The sequence below is a fragment of the Drosophila albomicans genome, chromosome 2L, assembly GCF_009650485.2.
Source record: "Drosophila albomicans strain 15112-1751.03 chromosome 2L, ASM965048v2, whole genome shotgun sequence".
Lineage (NCBI taxonomy): Eukaryota > Metazoa > Arthropoda > Insecta > Diptera > Drosophilidae > Drosophila > Drosophila albomicans.
In genome coordinates, this window is record NC_047628.2 from 11819338 (window position 1) to 11838581 (window position 19244).

The following is a 19244-nucleotide window of genomic DNA, read 5'->3' on the forward strand; positions in this document are numbered from 1 at the left end:
TGAAATTATCTAAGAGTAGATTTCTCCATATTGAATGTGTAGTTATGAATGGAAAAGAAGTTAGTTATTTGGGAATAGGATAAGTCCGTAAAAATCTATATTAATATGTATCTAACATAGCAGTTTAAATTTAAATAAGTCTCCTTAATTGAACCTCTTACTTTAAATGTTGGATGTGTGATCGCATTTACTCAAATAATCCATCAATGTGATATATGATTCCGTTTTATGTTTATTTTCGCCACTAAAGATTGCATATGAATAATTCTCTAAACTGAAAAAATTTTAAAAATTGGGATTTCTTATAGCTCTCTAAAGTTAAGATTGAGTTTAGGAACTTTTTCAGTTTAACGAGCATTGTTAATTTTTTGCAATTTTGAAATTATCTTAAAATATAAAAATTATTCCAAAATCATAAGTGCTAATCACGAGCTATATCTTTAATAAAAATAAACAATGTTTTGGTATAGGTTTTTTTTCACTTTAAATAGTGTCACACACCAGAGAATTTCCCATACTTGTAATTCGTTGAAGTCAACTTTCAGTAATTTGCTACATTTTAAACAGTTCTTCAAATCCAAGAACTATCCATAAAATCAACTGCATCTTATTATACGGTGTATTTGATAGCCAAAGTGACTCAGCTCAAAGTGGGTAACTAAAATGTTAGCCACGCGTAAATTCTTTAAAGGATAAAGAGATAATTGTTGTGCTGAGGAGGAGAAGGAGAACTCCGCAGAGTAGCGTGTTGGCTTCGATTAGTGGCAACGCGTGTAGAGGGCAGGAAATTGATGGCTGTTAATACAAACATCAGGAGGAAAAACAATTAAAACTTTGGCCAAAGGAAAAAGTGCTGCTCGACAGCACAAAACGTATAAAATGTGAGAGCTGTCTGCTGTCTGGCATATTCCTTCGATATTTTTCTGCTGTTAAATAATACAAATCGGAATCGCCTTAAAAGATGGACAACGATGAGCCGCAGATTGCTCGCAGTTTCTATAAAATTGCCCGTTTCTCTGGCCAGATTGTGGGCATTTGGCCACAACACAAACGCAGCTTGCTCTCGAATCTGCTCTGTGGCTTTGCCTTTGTGGTGATCCTTCTTGGAGCAGTGGGCGAGAATCTCTATGGATTCCTCAATCTCAGCAACTTGGTGACGGCCCTCGAAGCCTTTTGTCCCGGCAGCACGAAAGCTGTGTGCGTGTTGAAGCTCGCAATGTTCTTTCTGCATCATCGTCAGTGGCACGAGATCGTGCAACGTCTGCGCGGCATGTTGTGGCACAATCGAGGGCAGCAGGCACAGCAGTTGCTCGTTGGCCGCTCAACGGTGGCCAATCGACTCAGTTTGTTGTTGCTTAGCTCGGGATCGGTGACAAACACCGCCTTTAATTCGCAACCTTTGATCATGGGCCTCTATCGCTGGTGGTCTCAGTTGCCGGGTCGCATTGATTTACCCTTTAATATCATGTGAGCCGGGTATCTTAAATTTGAATTCTGATTATAATTTAATTCTCTCTTTACTTCTTTCAGTTTGCCTGCTTTCGCCACCGAGTCGCAGCTTTTTCCTTTCACGTATCTCATTTTGACCTGCTCCGGATTTTGCACTGTCTTCACCTTTAGCTTTGTGGATGGTTTCTTTCTATGCAGCTGCCTCTACATCAGTGGCGTGTTTCGTGTCCTACAACAGGACATACGACAAGTGTTTGCAGATCTTCATGATGGTGAGTGCCACATACGAAATTTAATATTTTATTGCAAACTACTGCGTTTAAGTTGTTGCATTAGCTGCCTGAGCATTAGCTAGAATATGAACCTTAAACTTGTAGATCAGAAAGGGGAGAACCATCAACATTTTGCAGTTTATATTTACTTTAGATTAGACGCACCTTCCAATCTAAAATCAACTGTGAGTGTGAATTCAAAGTAAAAGAATAGAATTTATGATTTTATATTACTTTTTTTTTGTTTTCGAGTTCCAGTGTTACACTTACTGTATACAGACAGTATTTACATAAATGAGATGTGATTATTGATGATGATTTAAACGCTTGCCTTACTTCTGGACTGAAAAAAGATCAATTTCTAAAATCAAGAACACTCATATATATGTATATTTCTCTTCTTGATAAGAACCTAGTCTTTTATCAAATGTTCGTGAAATCTTGATATGTTTTCTAACTTTTTTGATTAAAATTCTTAGTACTAAGACTAAAAGATATTGATTTTAGGACTTTTTTTTAGAGTGCATAAATCGATCATATTTTTAACACTTTTAAACATTTAAGTTGTACTTATCAGGTATCAACAGAAAAGGTTTAGACTTGTCTAATAATAAATACATTTAACATAACATAGGTTGATTCTTTAATAATTTGTATTACGATCGGTGGAACCGAAATGACAGATAGTAATGTAATTTAATACGATTGATATAAAAAAAAAATAACAGTGAAAATTCGCTATAGCAAGACAAGAATTTTGAGTCTGATTTTTAATTCTACATTGTAATATATACATTTTCGTTGATTTTTAATAGTTGTATCACAATCGACTGATACGTTTAAAAGTTGTTGATATCTGATGATTGTGAAGTTAATTCAAGAGTCGAGCAGTCTCAGCTGTGCACAGTGGTTCCGCCAGTATGGGAGTTGCGGCCAAAAATACTTCTAGTTGTTATATTGCTACGAAATTTTGCCCAAAATTCTATAAAAATATTTTGTATATATAGTAAAAAAATTGTCTTGATCGGAATACTATATCCTATAGCTCCCATACAACCTTAGTATGGCTTATATGCCGATAGTGCGCCAAAATACTTCCGGTGGAGTTACAGTGCTAAAATTTGATTATTAGCATCCAAGATATGTATAAGACTATTTAAATTACCTTTCTGCTTTCTACTACTAAACTAATTACTTTTCGAGTTTTTTCTGCATTCGTGCCCTCTTCTGTGCACCAAAGATCAAAGATGTACATGCGTAAAAGCTCGTAGTTATAAGAAGCGCCAATAAAAAATGATAATATAAAAATAAGCGAAAAAAAGAATATGTAAAATTGTCCACAAGCACAAAAAATACATCACAAAGGCAAAGAAGGAGCAGCAGATTGCGTCGCAAATTTGACCTTGAAAACAGTAAGATAGCTTGAGTTTATTAATGAGTATATACACATCTGCCAAAATCTGCAGCTGAACTTAACATTTTTATTACCTGAAAACATTGGCAAATGCACTGATATTACTCATAAAGGGGGAATCGGGGGGCAACATACCTAAAAATCTACTTAAACAGAGATAATGACGATCACAATTCACTGAAAATTAGTATTAATTAAAATTAAACAATAACAAATAATTAATAATTCAAATTAATTTCAGTAAAAGATCTTATAAAAGTAAATATCTTCAACTTTAATACCCTTTTTAAATATTTCAATTTGGTGAATTTTTGCGAACGTCCGACCACTTTGAACTTCACTTTTGTTTTGACAAAAAGCCCACTAAACGCAGTTGCAGCAGCAAAAAGAAGACGTGTTCACACTTTGCATTCTATTTTTAGAATGTCCCGTTAGATTTCCAGAAAAATCTAGTTTGCAATGAAGAAGCTTGGACATTTTAGTAACGATTTGTTTACTTTTCGTAAATTTTTGTTGTTATGACTTTTTTTATTTTTGGCCTATGGGCGGAACCACTGTGCTGTGGTTTCTCACTTTGTAGTCCATTAAATTCTTTAAACTTTGCCTTTTACCAGTCGAAGCCTTCACGCCGTCGATAAACGCACGAATACGATTGCAATTGGGGCAAATCGTCGAGCGGCACAATGCGATTATCGATTTGTGCACGGACCTAACGGCCCAGTTCACGGTTATCGTTTTAATGCATTTCCTCTCCGCTGCCTTCGTCCTCTGCTCGACCATTTTGGACATCATGTTGGTAAGTCGCACACTCTGCACTCTTCTCTATCCACGCACACTCTCTCCCTGTCTCTTCTGTCTATTGAAAGTTTTTTGCTGTTTTTGTCTCCCATTCGACTCGCTTTTGGTTTGTTTGTCTCTCCATTTGTCTGTCTATATGTCTGTCTGTCTGTTTGTATGTTTGCTTTTGGCTGGCCATTTATAAGCACATGAATTGTTACTGTGCCAAAAAGTTTTTAATGCGCCATTCACACGTTTTTCCGGTTGCACACCTAGACTTTCTTAAAAGCCCCAATTGCCGTTGGCCTTTTGACACACTCTGCTCCACAAAGTTGCGCTTTTATGCCCGCCAACAAATGACTAAAATCGCGTGAATTAATGCTTATCCATTTCACTTTTGTAGTGGCAATAAACCATAAGTTTTGCCTGCGGATTAAGTATACGCCACGATTACCTAGAGTTCAAAACTAACAACGGAAAAGATGTGTTCAATTTAAGAACTAAAGGCAATGCTTTCAAATTGTTATTATCTATCTATCTATCTATCTATCTTATTTTTATACCCGCTACCCATAGGGTAGAAGGGTATTATAACTTTGTGCCGACAGGAAATGTATGTAACAGGTAGAACGAGGCATATCCGACCCTATAAAGTATATAAATTCTTGATCAGCGTCAACAGCCGAGACGATCTAGCCATGTCCGTCTGTCCGTCTGTGTGTCTGTCCGTATGAACACCTATATCTCAGAGACTATAAGAGATAGAGCTATAATTTTTTTTCGACAGCATTTGTTATGTTTGCACGCAGATCAAGATTATTTCAAATTTTTGCCACGCCCCCTTCCGCCCCTGCAAATCAAAAAAATAGAATAACAAGCGTAATTTTAAAGCTAGAGTTACAAATTTTGGTATATACAGTAATAACTATAGTAGTTATGATTCCTACAAATTGGTTGGTCCTACAAATTGGTTGCGATCGGATAGAAATTGTCGAAGGTATTAAAAAATAGTTTTGTATGAGCAAAAACGCCTACTTACTAGGGGTCTTAGTTGCTTTGGCTGACAATCTGGTATATTGAGCCGTCTATGGTACTATATTGATATACCACATATACCATTTGGTATATTTTTAGTATCTTTGTAGTATATTTGGTATATTTTGAGAAAAATACCGCAATATATATTGCTTTTATTCAAAATGGGTAGCGGGTATCTCACAGTCGAGTACACTCGACTGTAGCTTTCTTACTTGTTATTAACTTGATTTCTTTCGAAAAACTTACTAATTACTAATATATGTACATACATATATATAATTTATATGTATAAATTTAAAGCCTTCATTCTTAAATTTCATCTATTAAAATAGCAATTCATTTTATTAATGCCAATCATAATTTATTTTTCAAATATCGAGTTTCATTCATTGGATACGGACATCTGAGACTCTTTTCTTAATCCATGACAAAAATTTGATAAAATTAACAAAGTGCGAAAGTTTTGACTTTGCCTTGCTGTTACTATACATTCCGACAGCGACATTCACATTATCCTTATGCATAGTTATCGGACTTCCTTCATCTGCTAAGAGTTCGATTACTTTGTTTCCTACCCACTTAACCGCTTCAACAATCAAGTCTACCACAACTACTTTCGCCACAAATTTTAGGACCGCCCAAACTGAGAGTTTTTGCTTGGTAGCTGTTGAATAATATTAAGCAAATATTAAAAGATTGTGTAAAGTTTCAATCTATACGTACCAATTTGATGCCAGCCAGCTATGATCATCTGCTGACCAACATAGTGACTTGCGTCTGACTTGCTGGGTAGCGAAACAGCTTGAACGTATTCATTGAACTCCAATTCAAAGGGTAGTTTGATTATTGCTATATTGTTACTGAGAGTAACAGGATTATATCCTTCATGCACTTCGAAATATTTCCTTTCTACTTCCATACGAGTTTGTCCAATTTCGAATGCATTCGAAATGTTCACGGCTCCAAAGTAAATTTGTGCCAAGTCGCTAAAAATAAAGAGAATAACAGTGTTGGGAATGACTGATTTTGATCTTTTTTCTTGAAATTTGAATATATCACAAAATATTGAATAGAGACTTTATAGAATCTTAATAGAATTTTATATAGTGTAATGTTAAAAATTGAAAATTACTCAATTACTCTCTTTTGTTTCTACTTACAATTCGGTGTCCAAGCAAGAAGCAGTTGTCACTATAGCACTCTTCGAGATAATGGTACCGCTGCACTTGGGAACCCATTTTGAATTATCAGATTTCAGAGCAACATCAATGAATACTTGATATGGAAATTGCGTAGGAATTGCCAACTTTTCTTCAGGTTCCTCTGCCTCGATATTCACTAAAAGGAGCAGAGTGGCCAAGGAAATTAGTAGCCAGTTGTATTGCTTCGCCATCTTCAATGATAGTTAAAGAAACTTGCATACCAAATGGGGATTTGTTCGGCCTAATATAGTGCCAAGCTATGCCAAGGAATGTTGCAGCTTGACTGATTTACGAGCATTCAAAGATAACAGTGATTGATGTCGAGTTATACAATAAGCAATTTCGACAAATATCCAATTTGCAAATTAGAATATTGTTTCCGTGATCCATATCTTACTGATTAGTTGGTGCATGCTCCCTACCAACATATCACCAGCTGCCTTAAACAATTCTGCCGGCAGGCCGTCAGCACCTGCAAACTTGTTGTTTTTAAGCCGTTAGATTGCATCCTTGACTTCGATATGACTTGGGATTGGCACTTCAATATCAGTGCCATAGATTGGGGTTCGTGGATCATAGTCTTCAGAGTCTGTGCTTGAGCCAGATAACAGACTCGAGAAGTGATCCCTTCATAACCTCAGCACGACCTCTGCTTCTGTGACAAGATTTCCATCATCGTCCCTGCACGCCACTCCACCAGTCTTAAATCCTTGTGTCAGACGCTTGACCCTCTGGTAAAAGTTACATGCTTCATACCTGCATCTGCTGCTCTCACACTCTCGCCTTTCCTGCTCTTTCTTCTTGCGTCTGAAAAGGCGTTTTTCGCCTCTTCTTCTCGACCTGTAGACATCCACAATAGCTCGTGTCGCCCCAGCCTGCAGTGTTCTTCTGTAGGCGGCGTCCTTTGCAGCTGTTGCGTCATAACACTCCTGATCGTACCATGGATTCCTTGTTAGAGGACGCTGGAATCCAAGCACTTCTTCTGCCGAAGCTAGCAGGGAGTGAGATATGAGCGCCCACATATCGCTTATGTCTTCAGGTATTAAAGGTGCTCGGCTTAATAACCCCGAGACGTGAGTGGAGAATGCATTCTTCGCCTGTTGTGATTGCAGCTTTCCGATGTCCAGCCTTCTTAACGCACTTCGACGTGCAATCTTCGCCACACATAGCCGTTTGCGAATCTTAGCTGCAACAAGATAATGGTCGGAGTCGATGTTGGGACCCCGACAGGATCGCACGTCGAGTATAATAGATGCGTGCCTTGCATCGATCACAACATGATCGATCTGATTTCTGGTCAGTCGATCGGGAGAGAGCCAAGATGCCTTATGGATGACCAAATGACGGAATCCAGTACTACAAACTACCATATTATGCGCAGCTGCAAAGCCTGTTAATCTGAGACCATTGCTCGAGGTGGTCTCATGTAGACTAAATCGCCCGACGGTGGCACCAAAGATGTCTTCTCGTCCTACCTTGGCATTAAAAAAAATTTTAATGTCATGGGAAGGACAGCGACCATAAGCTCGGTCGAGCTCCCCATAAAAAGCGTCCTTGGTGGCATCGTCCTTTTCCTCCGTTGGGGCATGTGCGCATATCAGGCTGTCTTGTGTATGGATAAGCAACAATTTTTGCGACTTTTGTCAGCGGTTAGTATGAGAGACTTGCTTTGATCGTTCGAGACTTAGAAATAATTCTCTTGGGAAAAGGATTAGTCAACGTTGTAAATTTCTACATTAATATCTGTCTACTACATCAAATATTATTTTTTACTTGATCCAATAGCTAAAATCTGACTGAAGGATTCATCTCAGTCCCTATAAAGTTTATTTTTGATCAGCGTTAATATATCCGATACGATGTAGCCTTGTCCTTCTGTCTGACAGACAGTAGGACAGACAGTATGACAGACAGTATGACAGACAGTATGACAGACAGTATGACAGACAATAGGACAGACAATAGCACAGACAGGACAGACAGTATGAAAGACAGTATGACAGACAGTATGACAGACAGTATGGCAGACAGTAGGACAGACAATAGGACAGACAGACAGTATGACAGACAGTAGGACAGACAATAGGACAGACAATAGGACAGACAATAGGACAGACAGGACAGACAGACAGTATCAAAGACAGTATGACAGACAGTATGACAGACAGTATGACAGACAGTATGACAGACAGTAGAACAGACAGTAGGACAGACAGCATGAAAATCAATGACAAAGTTTTCAAACACCATTTTTAATGTTTTTAATGTAACAATTTGAAATTCTTCTACATATCAAAAAATTTCTATAAATAAAATATGAATTCCCGTTATAAATACAAAACACATTTTTTTTATAATTGTTCTTGATATTTTATTAGGAATCGATTATTATTCACTTGAGTCGGATATCAGAGACGATTTTTTTAATCCATGGCAAAAGTTTGATTAAATTAACGAAGTGCGAAAGTTTTGACTTTGTCTTTCCATTTTGTGTAGTATACATTCCCACTGCGATATTGGCATCATTCTCATGAATAGTGATCGGGCTTCCTTCATCTGCCAAGAGCCCGACTACTTTCTTGCCGACCCACTTAGCCGCTTCTTTACCCACATGTCTAGCTACTTTTTTCCCCAAGTATTTTAGGACCGGCCAAACAGCGAACTTTTGTTGGTTGTCTGTTGAATAACATTAAACATTAACATATTAAAAGGTTCTTATAATGTTTCAATCTATACGTACCAATTTGATGCCAACCAGCAATGATCATCTCCTGACCAACATAGTGACCTAGGTCTTCCTTGCTGGGTAGCGAAACAGCTTGAACGTATTCATTAAACTCCAATTCAAAGGGTAGTTTGATTATCGCTATATTGTTACTAAGAGTAACGGGATTATATTCTTCATGCACCTCGAAATATTTCCTTTCTACTTCCATACGAGTTTGTCCAATTTCGAATGCATTCGAAATGTTCACGGCTCCGAAGTATATTAGTGCCAAGTCGCTAAAAATAAAGAAAAGAAAATTGTTGCCAGGCATTTAAATTTGATCTCTTTTCTTGAAATTTGAATATATTTATATATATCAAAATATTGAATAGAGACTTTATAGTGTAATGTTCAAAATTGAAAATTACTCAAAGTATTTAAGAAAGTATCTCTTTTGTTTCTACTTACAATTCGGTGTCCAAGCAAGAAGCAGTTGTCACTATAGCACTCTTCGAGATAATGGTACCGCTGCACTTGGGAACCCATTTTGAATTATCAGATTTCAGAGCAACATCAATGAATACTTGATATGGAAATTGCGTAGGAATTGCCAACTTTTCTTCAGGTTCCTCTGCCTCGATATTCACTAAAAGGAGCAGAGTGGCCAAGGAAATAAGTAGCCAGTTGTATTGCTTCGCCATTTTCAATGTTAGTTAAAGAAACTTATGTACCAAATGGGGATTTGTTCGGTCTTATATAGTGCCAAGCTATGCTAAAGAATGTTGCAGCTTGAAGGGTTTACGAGCATTCAAAGATAACCTTGATTGATGTCGAGTTATACAATCAGCATGTTGGAATATTTGCAGCTTGTAATATTGTTGCAAGTTGTAAAACTATTCAATGTCACCTTATCTTTAGACGTTTATGTGGTGAACCGCTTAAGACGTAAAACAAAATAGCGCTAAAAGTTTATATTGTATGTTGAAAATTAGAAAATAGAAAGCTAATTATTATATGCATGTTCTTCGCTAATGTAATTCTAATTTTAGTAGAATACGCTTTAATGTAAAGTTTTCAGTTAATATACAGAATACTTTTTAGTATGTTCTTTCATTTTCCATCTGGATGAACAAGTATTTATATTGAAGTCTCGAGTGATTCTTAGATATCAGACTCATTTAGATTGAAACACAACCATATTCTGCTTGACCCATTTATGTTAAACAGCAATAAAATCACTTGTGATAAATGCAAATTTCCTTATTATGATTTCAAATCACCATCTAAATTCAGTTATAATTGTCGTCTTAATGTTGCGAGACTTTCGTGATTGAAAGTGTCAAGTTGCAATTGCAATTGCAATTGCGAATTATGCTCGCAACTTGAAATTTGTGTTATCATCATCATTGCAATTAATGATAGCTCTTATCGCACTCTCTTTTCTCTCGCTCTGGCGTCGTCAAAATGCTAAACGACGGACTATGCTGCATCTTGGGACGTGGATAGAACACCTCCTCGCTGAGCGGCTTAACCTACATCTGCTACACGGTGGCGGCGATGACGCAGCTCTTCCTCTACTGCTACGGTGGCAATCATGTTAGCGAAAGTGTTGGTACTACTTTAATACTCTTTCCTTTCACTTTTCGTTTTTCGCTTTTCCTTTTCTATTTGATTTGTTTTCTACTAATTTCAATTTCAATTTCGCGCAAAAAAGCATTACGAAAAATTACACAAGCAAAACATGCACTTGTGCTAAAAAATTTTAATTACACAACAAAGTGTTGTCCTCTAATTCTTCTTTCCCCTCTTCCTCCTCCTCCTCCTCCTTTAGAGCGCTGCTGTGGCTGACACGCTCTATGAGATGGAATGGTATAAATGCGATGCGACGACTAGAAAAATCATTTTAATGATTTTGCGACGCTCACAACGGGCAAAAACAATTGCGGTGCCTTTTTTTACGCCCTCGCTGCCGGCCTTCAGTTCGGTATGATGATGAGCATAAATGTTCATGCTACTTGTTTTACACACTCTGCATTCATTTTTCTCCTCTTTTCTTCTCTTTTCACTTCCTTCCTTCCTTTGCTCGCTTTTTCCTACGCAGATACTCAGCACAACCGGATCGTATATCACGCTGTTGAAGACATTTCTGTAAGCCTATGCGTCGTATGATTGATATGCGTACAAGCAATGGCCAGCTGCCTTGCTTGTCCTTCTCTTTTTCGTTGTGTCATTTATTTTTTGTTGCTCATATAATTAAATGATCTAACAGATTTGTCAACGATTCTCAAACGGGTAGGCAACAGGTTTTCCGATTGCTTTTTGATTTATCATTTCCATTGGCATTTAAATGTATAACGACCACGCGAACTGTCACAAACTAATGAAAAACACTCGCGGCTATTGCCACATTAATTGGGTCGACATTCAACTCGCAGCAACTCCTGTCATCTCCATGGCAACAATGTCACTTTTATGGCGTCACGTTTGTTGCTGTCGATGCTTCTGCCGCTGCTGCTGTTGTTGTTATTGTCGGCAAATATCAATTATAATTGCCAACATTTTGAAGCCGGACAACACGCAGTCTGCAGCACATGGCAAAGAGAACGCCGGAATTGTAGCTGAAGACTTCGCTGCAGATGATACCTATATAGTAATTACCGCACAGCCACAAGTATCGAAGGATGTCGACAAATGTATGAAATGAAAACTCGAAACAGTGAGCGCCAAAAGTCTTGCAAACACTTGAAAAGTCTATTAGACAAATTAATAGATGTCTTCAAAGGGATTTCAAAAATTTGGTAAATAAGTTAAGTGTGTAATATAATTTGATTTCATACAAAAATTTAATTTTTCTTGGCTCTAAAATTTGGATATGATTTTAGATGAAACGAAAATGGTCATAGGGTAGAAGGGTAGTTGCTTTTGCTGACAATCTGGTATATTTTAATACTCTATGGTATTTTTTAAGCGCAGTACTATATCAATATATAAAATAAAGCCTTTGGGGTATTTTAATATTTTTGCGGTATATTAATTTGGTATATTTTAAGAATAACACCTCGCTGTTTGGTTTTTATTTAAAATGGGTAGCGGATATATCACAGTCGATCATACTCACTTTTTTACTGGGTTGAACTGTCGTTGAGCTATTTATTATTTTTCTTAGAACTCTTTATTTATAAAAACATTTATATTTCACGAGTAGAAATCTATAAGAAAAATCTATAGAAAAAATAAATTACCTAAAAAATGTTATTATAATACATTATTTAATATATAGAAAAAAATCCATAAAATCCATACATTTTTAATAGGCTGAATTGAACTGACATTAAATCAGTTCTTGCAATATTTTCTGCATTTCAAAAAATGAAACTTCAGTTGGCTTTTAAATTAATTAAATGTAATTTATTATTGAAATAATTTGCATTTTGTTTTTTTTTTTATTTTGGGTTGTTCTTAGCATCACATACATTATCTAAAATCTGCTTACATGCTTACCGAATAGTAAATTCTTGTCTACAATTATAGTGTATAGTTTATATTTATTATTAACTATAATTTATGCATTTAGTTTCACATTACAAATCTCCTGCTGCTATTCTGTTTAACGTTGTGTGCTTTACATTTGCTTCTTGTGTCATGTTGTGTTGTCTTGTGTTGAGGTGTGATAAATGTGTGTGTGTGTGTGTGTATGTGCATTAACTTTTGTGCTGTACTGTAGACTGACAAGTCGTGAAATGCTTGTAAAACCTTTTGTGAGTGTCTGTTGCTGTTGGCTTTTGTTTTACTGTAAAGTGGGCACAATAATGAAATGTGAGCACGAGTAGAAGGAGAAGGAGGCGGAGGAGAAGGGAATGGAGCAGATGGATGTTGCCACAGCTTTGCGGTGACGATGTCGCCTGTGTTCTGTGCGGCTGTCGAAGAGAGAAGATGCTGCATTTTTTATAAGCTTTCACTTTCGCTTTTACTTTTTGCGCCTCGCGCACACTCTTTCGCACACATTTGCACAATGAAATGTAAATACGGCGGATGCCTGAAAGGAAAATGGGAAAATGCGAAGCAGAAAAGAAAAAGAAAAGCAGGCACAGTTAATGGTTGCTTGTTTGTCCTTTGCGCGCTTCTCTTCGCCTTGCCTCACATTTCCTTTAACCATTTTTAAGCACATTTCAAGCAGCTGCTGTGTGCGCGGTGCTAAAGGGAAACGGAGGAAACAAGCAAACTGCTCATAATTTGGCTGCTCATTCTCCTTCCTGCTCACTTATGCCTCTGTCTCGTTTTTCTCTTGCTCTTGCTGCCATTGCAAGTCGGCTAATAATGAGTGCGATTTCCAGCTAATACTTGTCCCATTGTAGTGCCGAGAGCAGCAGCCACAGCCAAAGCAGCCAACAGCATCAACATCCTTGTTTGTATGTGTTGGCCAAACAAAGCCAAAGTGCCAGCCGAGCTCTTTTGCATCGCAGCGGGATTTTCATCTGCAAAATACAACACAACAAAAAAAAAACACCAGTTACTGAGTTTCATTCATATTAACCACAGTCTACGCCCAAGCCAAATAACATAATTTAATTGTGAGATTGCCAAACTAGAGACACACGCAAAAGTCCACAAGTCTCAATCCCAGTGACACAGTCACGCGTCTTGGCCAGGCTAGATAAATGACATATGGGTTGACGTTGACGTTGGCGTTGCTTTTAAAATAAGATACACATCGCGTATACGCAATAATTTGTGTGGCAATGTTTGCATCATTTGTTAGTGCTCCTATTCGCCTTCTTAAGAAGCTGCACACTTCTTACTTCAGACTTAAAAGCTGCCCTGCTCAACACTCTGTTGCTGCTGCTGAGCATCTAGCCAGAGATGCTTGCTTCGTCGCTGGACTATTGAATAGTTGAGCTTGCCATGCATGAAAACAATTAATTTGTCTTTATAGTATTGCGTGGAGCGCAACTTAATTGAAAAATTCTTGAAATGTGAAATTACTCTGCATTTAATTCGGCTATTTGTATTCCCTTGCATCTTTTTTTAACTAACATTTTTTATCTCTGTTAACTCTATGATCGCAGCTGTTATTTAACAGCGCTGCAGCTCTGCTAAGCAAGTTTACACTATGACCCATAGATGGCGCCAGTGTAGCAACTATAGAATAAGGAAGCTCCCTTTTACTTAAAGAAGAGTATTCAGCGGTCGTCTTTACACTGCTACTCATTGTTGTAAAATTTTTATTGCAGTTGATTTATTATCTGTATTTATGCATAGGCATTTGGCAGTGTCATACTCATTTCTATGTTGAACTTCGTCACCATCTTTCTCTTTCCGTTTGGGGCATGCCACATGTGGCACATGCACGCGTATGATTAACTGCCTTTCGCAACTTACTTTTGACATTTTCTCCCATATTTATTATCATCTTTTTGCCCTGCTCTGATTGAGCACTTTCACAATGCTTTAAAATGCAAATTCCTTAAATTATTTAGGCCCGCAAAACAATTTCATTTAAGTTTACAGCTCTTCTCTCGCTGCTCGTTGCTGGTTGCTGGTTGTTGTCGGCCATTTTATTTAGCACTCGACATTCGCACATCAAAACTTAACGCACTTCAATTTGTTTTCAAGTGTTTTGGCCATAAAAATAAAAAAGAGAAAGAGCGAGAGCGAGGCCAAAAGTCGCGTTGAATTTACGATGACCAGCGATATGCTGGTTTAGCGTGTAGTTTTGCTGGATTAAAATGTCTTAATTCACTTTAATTTATGCGACGATAAGTCTAAGCATATAACTCATACGCCATGGTGAGCATAACAACACAGCACAGCAAGAGGAGAGAGACAGAGACAGAAGTAGAAGTTGTTTTGTTTGAAAGCAAATGCGAATAAAGTTGATTCGTGCTTGTTTATGCCCAAATTCTCTTAAAGCTGCAAATAAAATCTGTCCCAAATGGGGCCAAATTTGCTGTATTTTTACTTCAATTCGTAGGCTATCAAATAGAGCTTATAGCAGCAAATAAATTTAAATTTATTTTATGCAAATTTTTGCATTTTCATTTTAAGAGTATGCAAAGAGAAATTGACACACATTTTTATGCTGTGCTCAGATGTCTGTCTGGCTGTCTGACCGTCTAAATGAACTCCCCAATCTCAACAATTAAAAAAGCTGCAACTAGTAAATTTAGTAAGCACTCTCTGCTTACTGCTAAGCACTTAATGCATATTTTTAAAGTTGTGCCACGCCCAACGCCTTTCATTTAATGCACTCACCATTGATAACATGAACCATGACGCTGGCGCTGCTCGCAGTTGTCGGTTGACACGTGTAGTTGCCGGTGTCCGTTGTCTGAGCATTCGAGATGCGCAATCTGCAATTAGAGAAAAAGTAAATACATTAAAGTAAAGATTAACGTAATGCTAGTCCTTTAGCTTACCTCGACTTGAGCGTATCGCCCAATTGTGACTCCATCGCAATGCGTGTGGTAAAATCCTTGGCCAGCTCTGTGCTCAGGACTTCGTTCAGCGATTGTTCGAGAGTTTGGTCAGTAGACTGCTCCTTGCGAGGTCCTTGCCCCGTCTCCTTGATCTGATTGTCGGCATCACTCACATCAGAGTCGAAGGGCGTTATCATGTGCTCGCCACGATACCAATAGATGGGTCCAATGTCCTTCACCGAAGGCTGTTTGACCACACAGTTGAGGATAATGGCGCTGCCCGATTTGAAGTGCAGATCGTGTGGTCCACTAATGATGGCCTTGGCATCGGGCGAGATCTCTGCAAGCACACACAACAAATTATGTTGAAGAATTGTTTTAAACAACTTTTCAAATATGGGTGTACAAAAATATGTTGTAAGTTCGGATCATAAAAGTTTACAACACAAGTTTTATATAACTCCGGCAAATTGCAGGAAAAACACCCAAATAAAATCCAGTGGACATTATGTGAGAGAGTGTGTATAACTGGGTTAATAATAATATTTATTATGCATCGGACTGTGCAAATAATAATAATTAAAAAATATACCCGAAAAGTAAGGCAAGCAGAAAAGTAGAATTGAGAGAGAGAGAGAGAGAGAGTTTGTGTTACACGAATGGAGTGAGTGTGTGGTGGGGTGGAGAGGGGGGGAAGAGGGGGAGCAAACATATGCATGTACGTCTGTCAGAATTTCGCCGCCAGGTTGTCTGGCTATCGTGCTCTTTCTCTCTCTTTTCTTCTTTGTGTCGCATCTGTTTGTTTGTTTGGTTCGCTGGTTGGGATTGTGGCATATGGTTGAGAGCGTGTGGGAGAGCGAGACGGCATAGGGATGGGGCTGAGTACGACGAATATTCCATGGTGTCATTAAGTGCGTGTGTCTCTCTCTCTCTCTCCTTGCACTCCACATTCGCATTTATATGTGTGAGTGTGTGTGCGAACACTCGTATTGTAGTATTTGCGCAGTGTCACTGTGTTAAAGGCAATTAACACCCAGAACTGGCACACACTCGTTACACATACACATACACATATATTCTGGAAAAAAGTATGGTAAAAAATGTCTCTTTTCTTTTTTGCTGGCAGCCGCTGAAATTGGTTGCATTTGGTGTGGTCATGTATGAAATGCACACATTGTTTATACCCTGTAGCTGCAGTGTGTATAAAAACTATGCGAGCAGCCATTTGAAATACGTGCCGCAATAGCAGCCAATTTAAACTGATAAGAATATTTATGCAAATTCTGTATTGCAGTGTGTGAGCTTTAAATCAATTATACTTGCTTTGGATATAGAGTATTGCTTTTGCGTAAAAATACATTAAATATGCATCAGAATGCAGTTTAACAGCCTAAACTATTTGACCGTTAATAAACAAATAAATGGATGACCAAAGTGTAATAAGTGTAATAAGTAAGTGTAAATAAACAATACGCTAAGCTTAGCTTAGCGATCGCAGCGTGTTCTCAGCTGTTCAGCTTAATAAGTAAGCCAGTTGCCTGCTGGCCATGCTAGATGGCGCCAGAAAATGTCTACTCAGCTTAATAAGCACGCCAGTTGGCTGCTATACACTCCAGATGGCGCCACCGATTGAGACATTATTGGCATCGTGTAAATCACAATTAATGGAATTTTTAAGAAAACCCCTTTTAAATATTTTCTGCTTGCTTAATGCACATTGAACTAATTAAAATTAAATATAAAGAGATTATGCCATTTAATGTGTTGTCTATAAAATGGAGACGCATTGCAGCCATTTCGTTATTTTGGCTCTTTACTCTTAAATTATCCCTAAGTAAACAAAAGGCAAGTAGCAAGCACAGAACAGAACAGACGTATTTATAGCACAACCACGCCCGGGAGCTGCATTTATATGAAGTACATATAAATCTTATGGAAAAAAATTGGTGGTCGGTCACATAAATTTGCATAATGACATTAATTAAATGCAACGCAGACTGCAAAAGTTGTGCGCGGGAAGAAAAAAAAAGCAAGTAAGCAAAGAGGCGACAGAGAAGCCAGTGTCGAGTCACTCATACGACCCATATGCCGATAATTTCATTAAAAATACAGAGTCAGACAGCTGGACAGTGGCTACTGAAAGGTTGACAACGCTGCTGCAATTGTTTCATTAACGTAAATTAAAATGCATACGATGGCCAAGAAAATGTAATCGAAAATTCATTTTTGAGGCGAACGAGTCTCTCTCTCGCTCTCTCACTATGCGTGAAAGCACAAGCAGAAGAAGAGTTTTTTCAGTACACAACAGAGCATAATCGAAAACTTAAAAAGAGATTGCAAACTGATTTGCATAAGCGGCCGAAAGCAGCTGCTGACAACTGAGACACAAGACAGGCGGCAGGCAGGATGCAGGATACAGGACTACGACTCGCTTGCTCGCAACTTTGAAATGAAAACACATTTCCAGTAAATGAAGAAAGATCTTTAAAGTCACATTAAATTTGATATGAAACTCTTAATGACATTTTAATTGTGCTGATTAATACGAAACGATGATCAATTTTGTTTAAAAAAGTGCACATTGATTGACTGCTTGCTTGATTGATTTAATCGTTGTCTCGTTCTGTTTCACTTGCATGTGAAAGTCATTTTTGCTCATCGAATTGAAAACTTTCTTAATTCATTTGTGATTTTTTTGGTTTTCATGTTTCAACTTCAGTTGAGGAAAAAGTTGTAATTTGTGTTGATTAACTAGCTGATGGGAATGTTTATTTATTCGACTGAAGTCTAGTTCATCTCATAAGATGTTTCAATCTGATTGATTATTTATTTGATTGACTGAAATGTCCACTTAATTCTGTGATTTTTTGATTGACCAATAGTATCACCAATGATATCACTTTGTTGTGACTATTTTTAAGCATTTTTATTGACATTGTGTGTTGATTAACTAGTTGTTAGGAATTTCTGTTTATTCAACTAAAGTCTTCTGATATTTCAATCTGCTGATTGTCTGATTGATTGACTGAAATGCCAAGCTAATTTGGTGGTTGTTTGATTGGCCAATATTGTCATCTTATGATTATTTTTAAACATTTAAATTGAAACTAATGAAAACAACTGTGATGTCTGTTCCATGATTGACTGATTGACCAATTGTGTCACCTGATCTAAGCACTTCAATTGTTACTCTCTGTAATAAAAGCAACTACGCTTGTTTGGCTGCCAATGTAACCACATTAATTACTTAGTCTCTTTTCGCCCATGGGCTGAAATAATACAATGTGAGTAGAGGAGCATTAATTATCTATAGCGAGGATGTGAACAAAGCCTGTCACAGTGGCTGCTAATTATATGCAAACCATTATGCATGGCTCATTAAATCCTTTACTACATTTCCAATCAGGCAGCTTAACCGCTCTAAGTCCCGCGAGTTGATGAGTTAATTAACATGGCTCCTGCCACCCTTTTTGCCTCTTAGCTCATCCGAGAGAGAAAGAGGAGATAGCAGCTTGTTGTGTCCCTTGGCATCGCACAGAGATCCGTCAGAGAGGCATCGCTCCTCCCATGTGGGAAAAGTGAGAGGGGACAACAGTTGGGCGCTGGGTCCGTTTTTATTTATTTATGACGAAAAATGGGAAATTAAAAATGTATGCCTGCAGACATTTGCGCCGAAAATTATGCATTTGCCAGGGATGGGAGCGGGAGCAGGGTTGGAGACGGAGCAGGGATGGCAAACAAATGAAATAATCATTATTGCTGCTACCGTTAGTTGCGATGCGATTCGCTTCTGTTTTTGGCAGACAACAAACTGAATTACAATTTTTAATAAGCAATTCAAGCAACGATGCGATACGATGCGATGCGATGCGATTGTGATTGCGTAGCCAACAGATGTGTAAACATAAATCATCCACAACAAAACTCACAATTTCACATTTAATTTGTTTTGTGTGCTGAATAATTCCC

The 19244-nt window shown here is 37.7% G+C and overlaps 3 protein-coding genes across 6 annotated transcripts in view; 1 reads left to right on the forward strand and 2 right to left on the reverse strand.

Annotated features, from left to right (window-relative positions):
• Positions 1 to 621: 621 nt before the first annotated feature.
• On the forward strand, positions 622 to 11142 carry LOC117563285 (odorant receptor 22c). The gene is made up of 7 exons (XM_034241523.2): positions 622 to 1467; positions 1531 to 1725; positions 1974 to 1978; positions 3750 to 3931; positions 10366 to 10467; positions 10691 to 10843; positions 10961 to 11142. Exons 1-7 carry the CDS (start codon positions 962 to 964, stop codon positions 11009 to 11011), a joined length of 1194 nt encoding a protein of 397 aa, XP_034097414.1. The 5' UTR covers positions 622 to 961; the 3' UTR covers positions 11012 to 11142.
• Positions 5287 to 10213, reverse strand: LOC117563286 (chymotrypsin-C-like). 4 transcript variants are annotated; one of them, XM_034241527.2, is made up of 3 exons: positions 9328 to 10213; positions 5674 to 5936; positions 5287 to 5614 (listed from the first exon to the last, which is right to left on the reverse strand). In XM_034241527.2, the coding sequence occupies exons 1-3, from the start codon at positions 9558 to 9560 to the stop codon at positions 5337 to 5339; spliced, it is 774 nt and encodes a 257-aa protein (XP_034097418.1). In that variant the 5' UTR covers positions 9561 to 10213; the 3' UTR covers positions 5287 to 5336. The 4 variants fall into 4 exon arrangements, with proteins under 4 accessions (XP_034097418.1, XP_034097417.1, XP_051858334.1 ...); XM_034241526.2 differs by lacking the exon at positions 9328 to 10213 and adding an exon at positions 6111 to 6734; XM_052002374.1 differs by lacking the exon at positions 5674 to 5936 and adding an exon at positions 8893 to 9155 and having other exon boundaries at positions 5292 to 5614; positions 9328 to 10206.
• Positions 11143 to 13170: 2028 nt separating the features above from the next.
• Positions 13171 to 19244, reverse strand: part of LOC117563283 (uncharacterized) — a 31496-nt gene continuing 25422 nt past the window's right edge. Inside the window, exons 5-7 of the mRNA XM_052002318.1 lie at positions 15276 to 15615; positions 15112 to 15209; positions 13171 to 13334 (exon numbers count right to left, since the gene is read on the reverse strand). Of these exons, the coding sequence (XP_051858278.1) occupies positions 13171 to 13334; positions 15112 to 15209; positions 15276 to 15615 (602 nt within the window). The remainder of the gene's footprint in view (positions 13335 to 15111; positions 15210 to 15275; positions 15616 to 19244) is intronic.

What these genes read in the sequence shown, in the direction of transcription:
- LOC117563285 (XM_034241523.2), top strand. Translation starts at nt 962, where the DNA reads ATGGACAACGATGAGCCGCAGATTGCTCGCAGTTTCTATAAAATTGCC. An exon ending in GATTTACCCTTTAATATCAT is followed by an intron (nt 1,468 to 1,530) that starts GTGAGCCGGGTA and finishes TACTTCTTTCAG; the next exon opens with TTTGCCTGCTTTCGCCACCG. An exon ending in GCAATCATGTTAGCGAAAGT is followed by an intron (nt 10,468 to 10,690) that starts GTTGGTACTACT and finishes CTCCTCCTTTAG; the next exon opens with AGCGCTGCTGTGGCTGACAC.
- LOC117563286 (XM_034241525.2), bottom strand. Translation starts at nt 9,560, where the DNA reads ATGGCGAAGCAATACAACTGGCTACTTATTTCCTTGGCCACTCTGCTC. An exon ending in TCTTGCTTGGACACCGAATT is followed by an intron (nt 9,156 to 9,327) that starts GTAAGTAGAAAC and finishes CTTTATTTTTAG; the next exon opens with CGACTTGGCACTAATATACT. An exon ending in TGCTGGTTGGCATCAAATTG is followed by an intron (nt 8,829 to 8,892) that starts GTACGTATAGAT and finishes GTTATTCAACAG; the next exon opens with ACAACCAACAAAAGTTCGCT.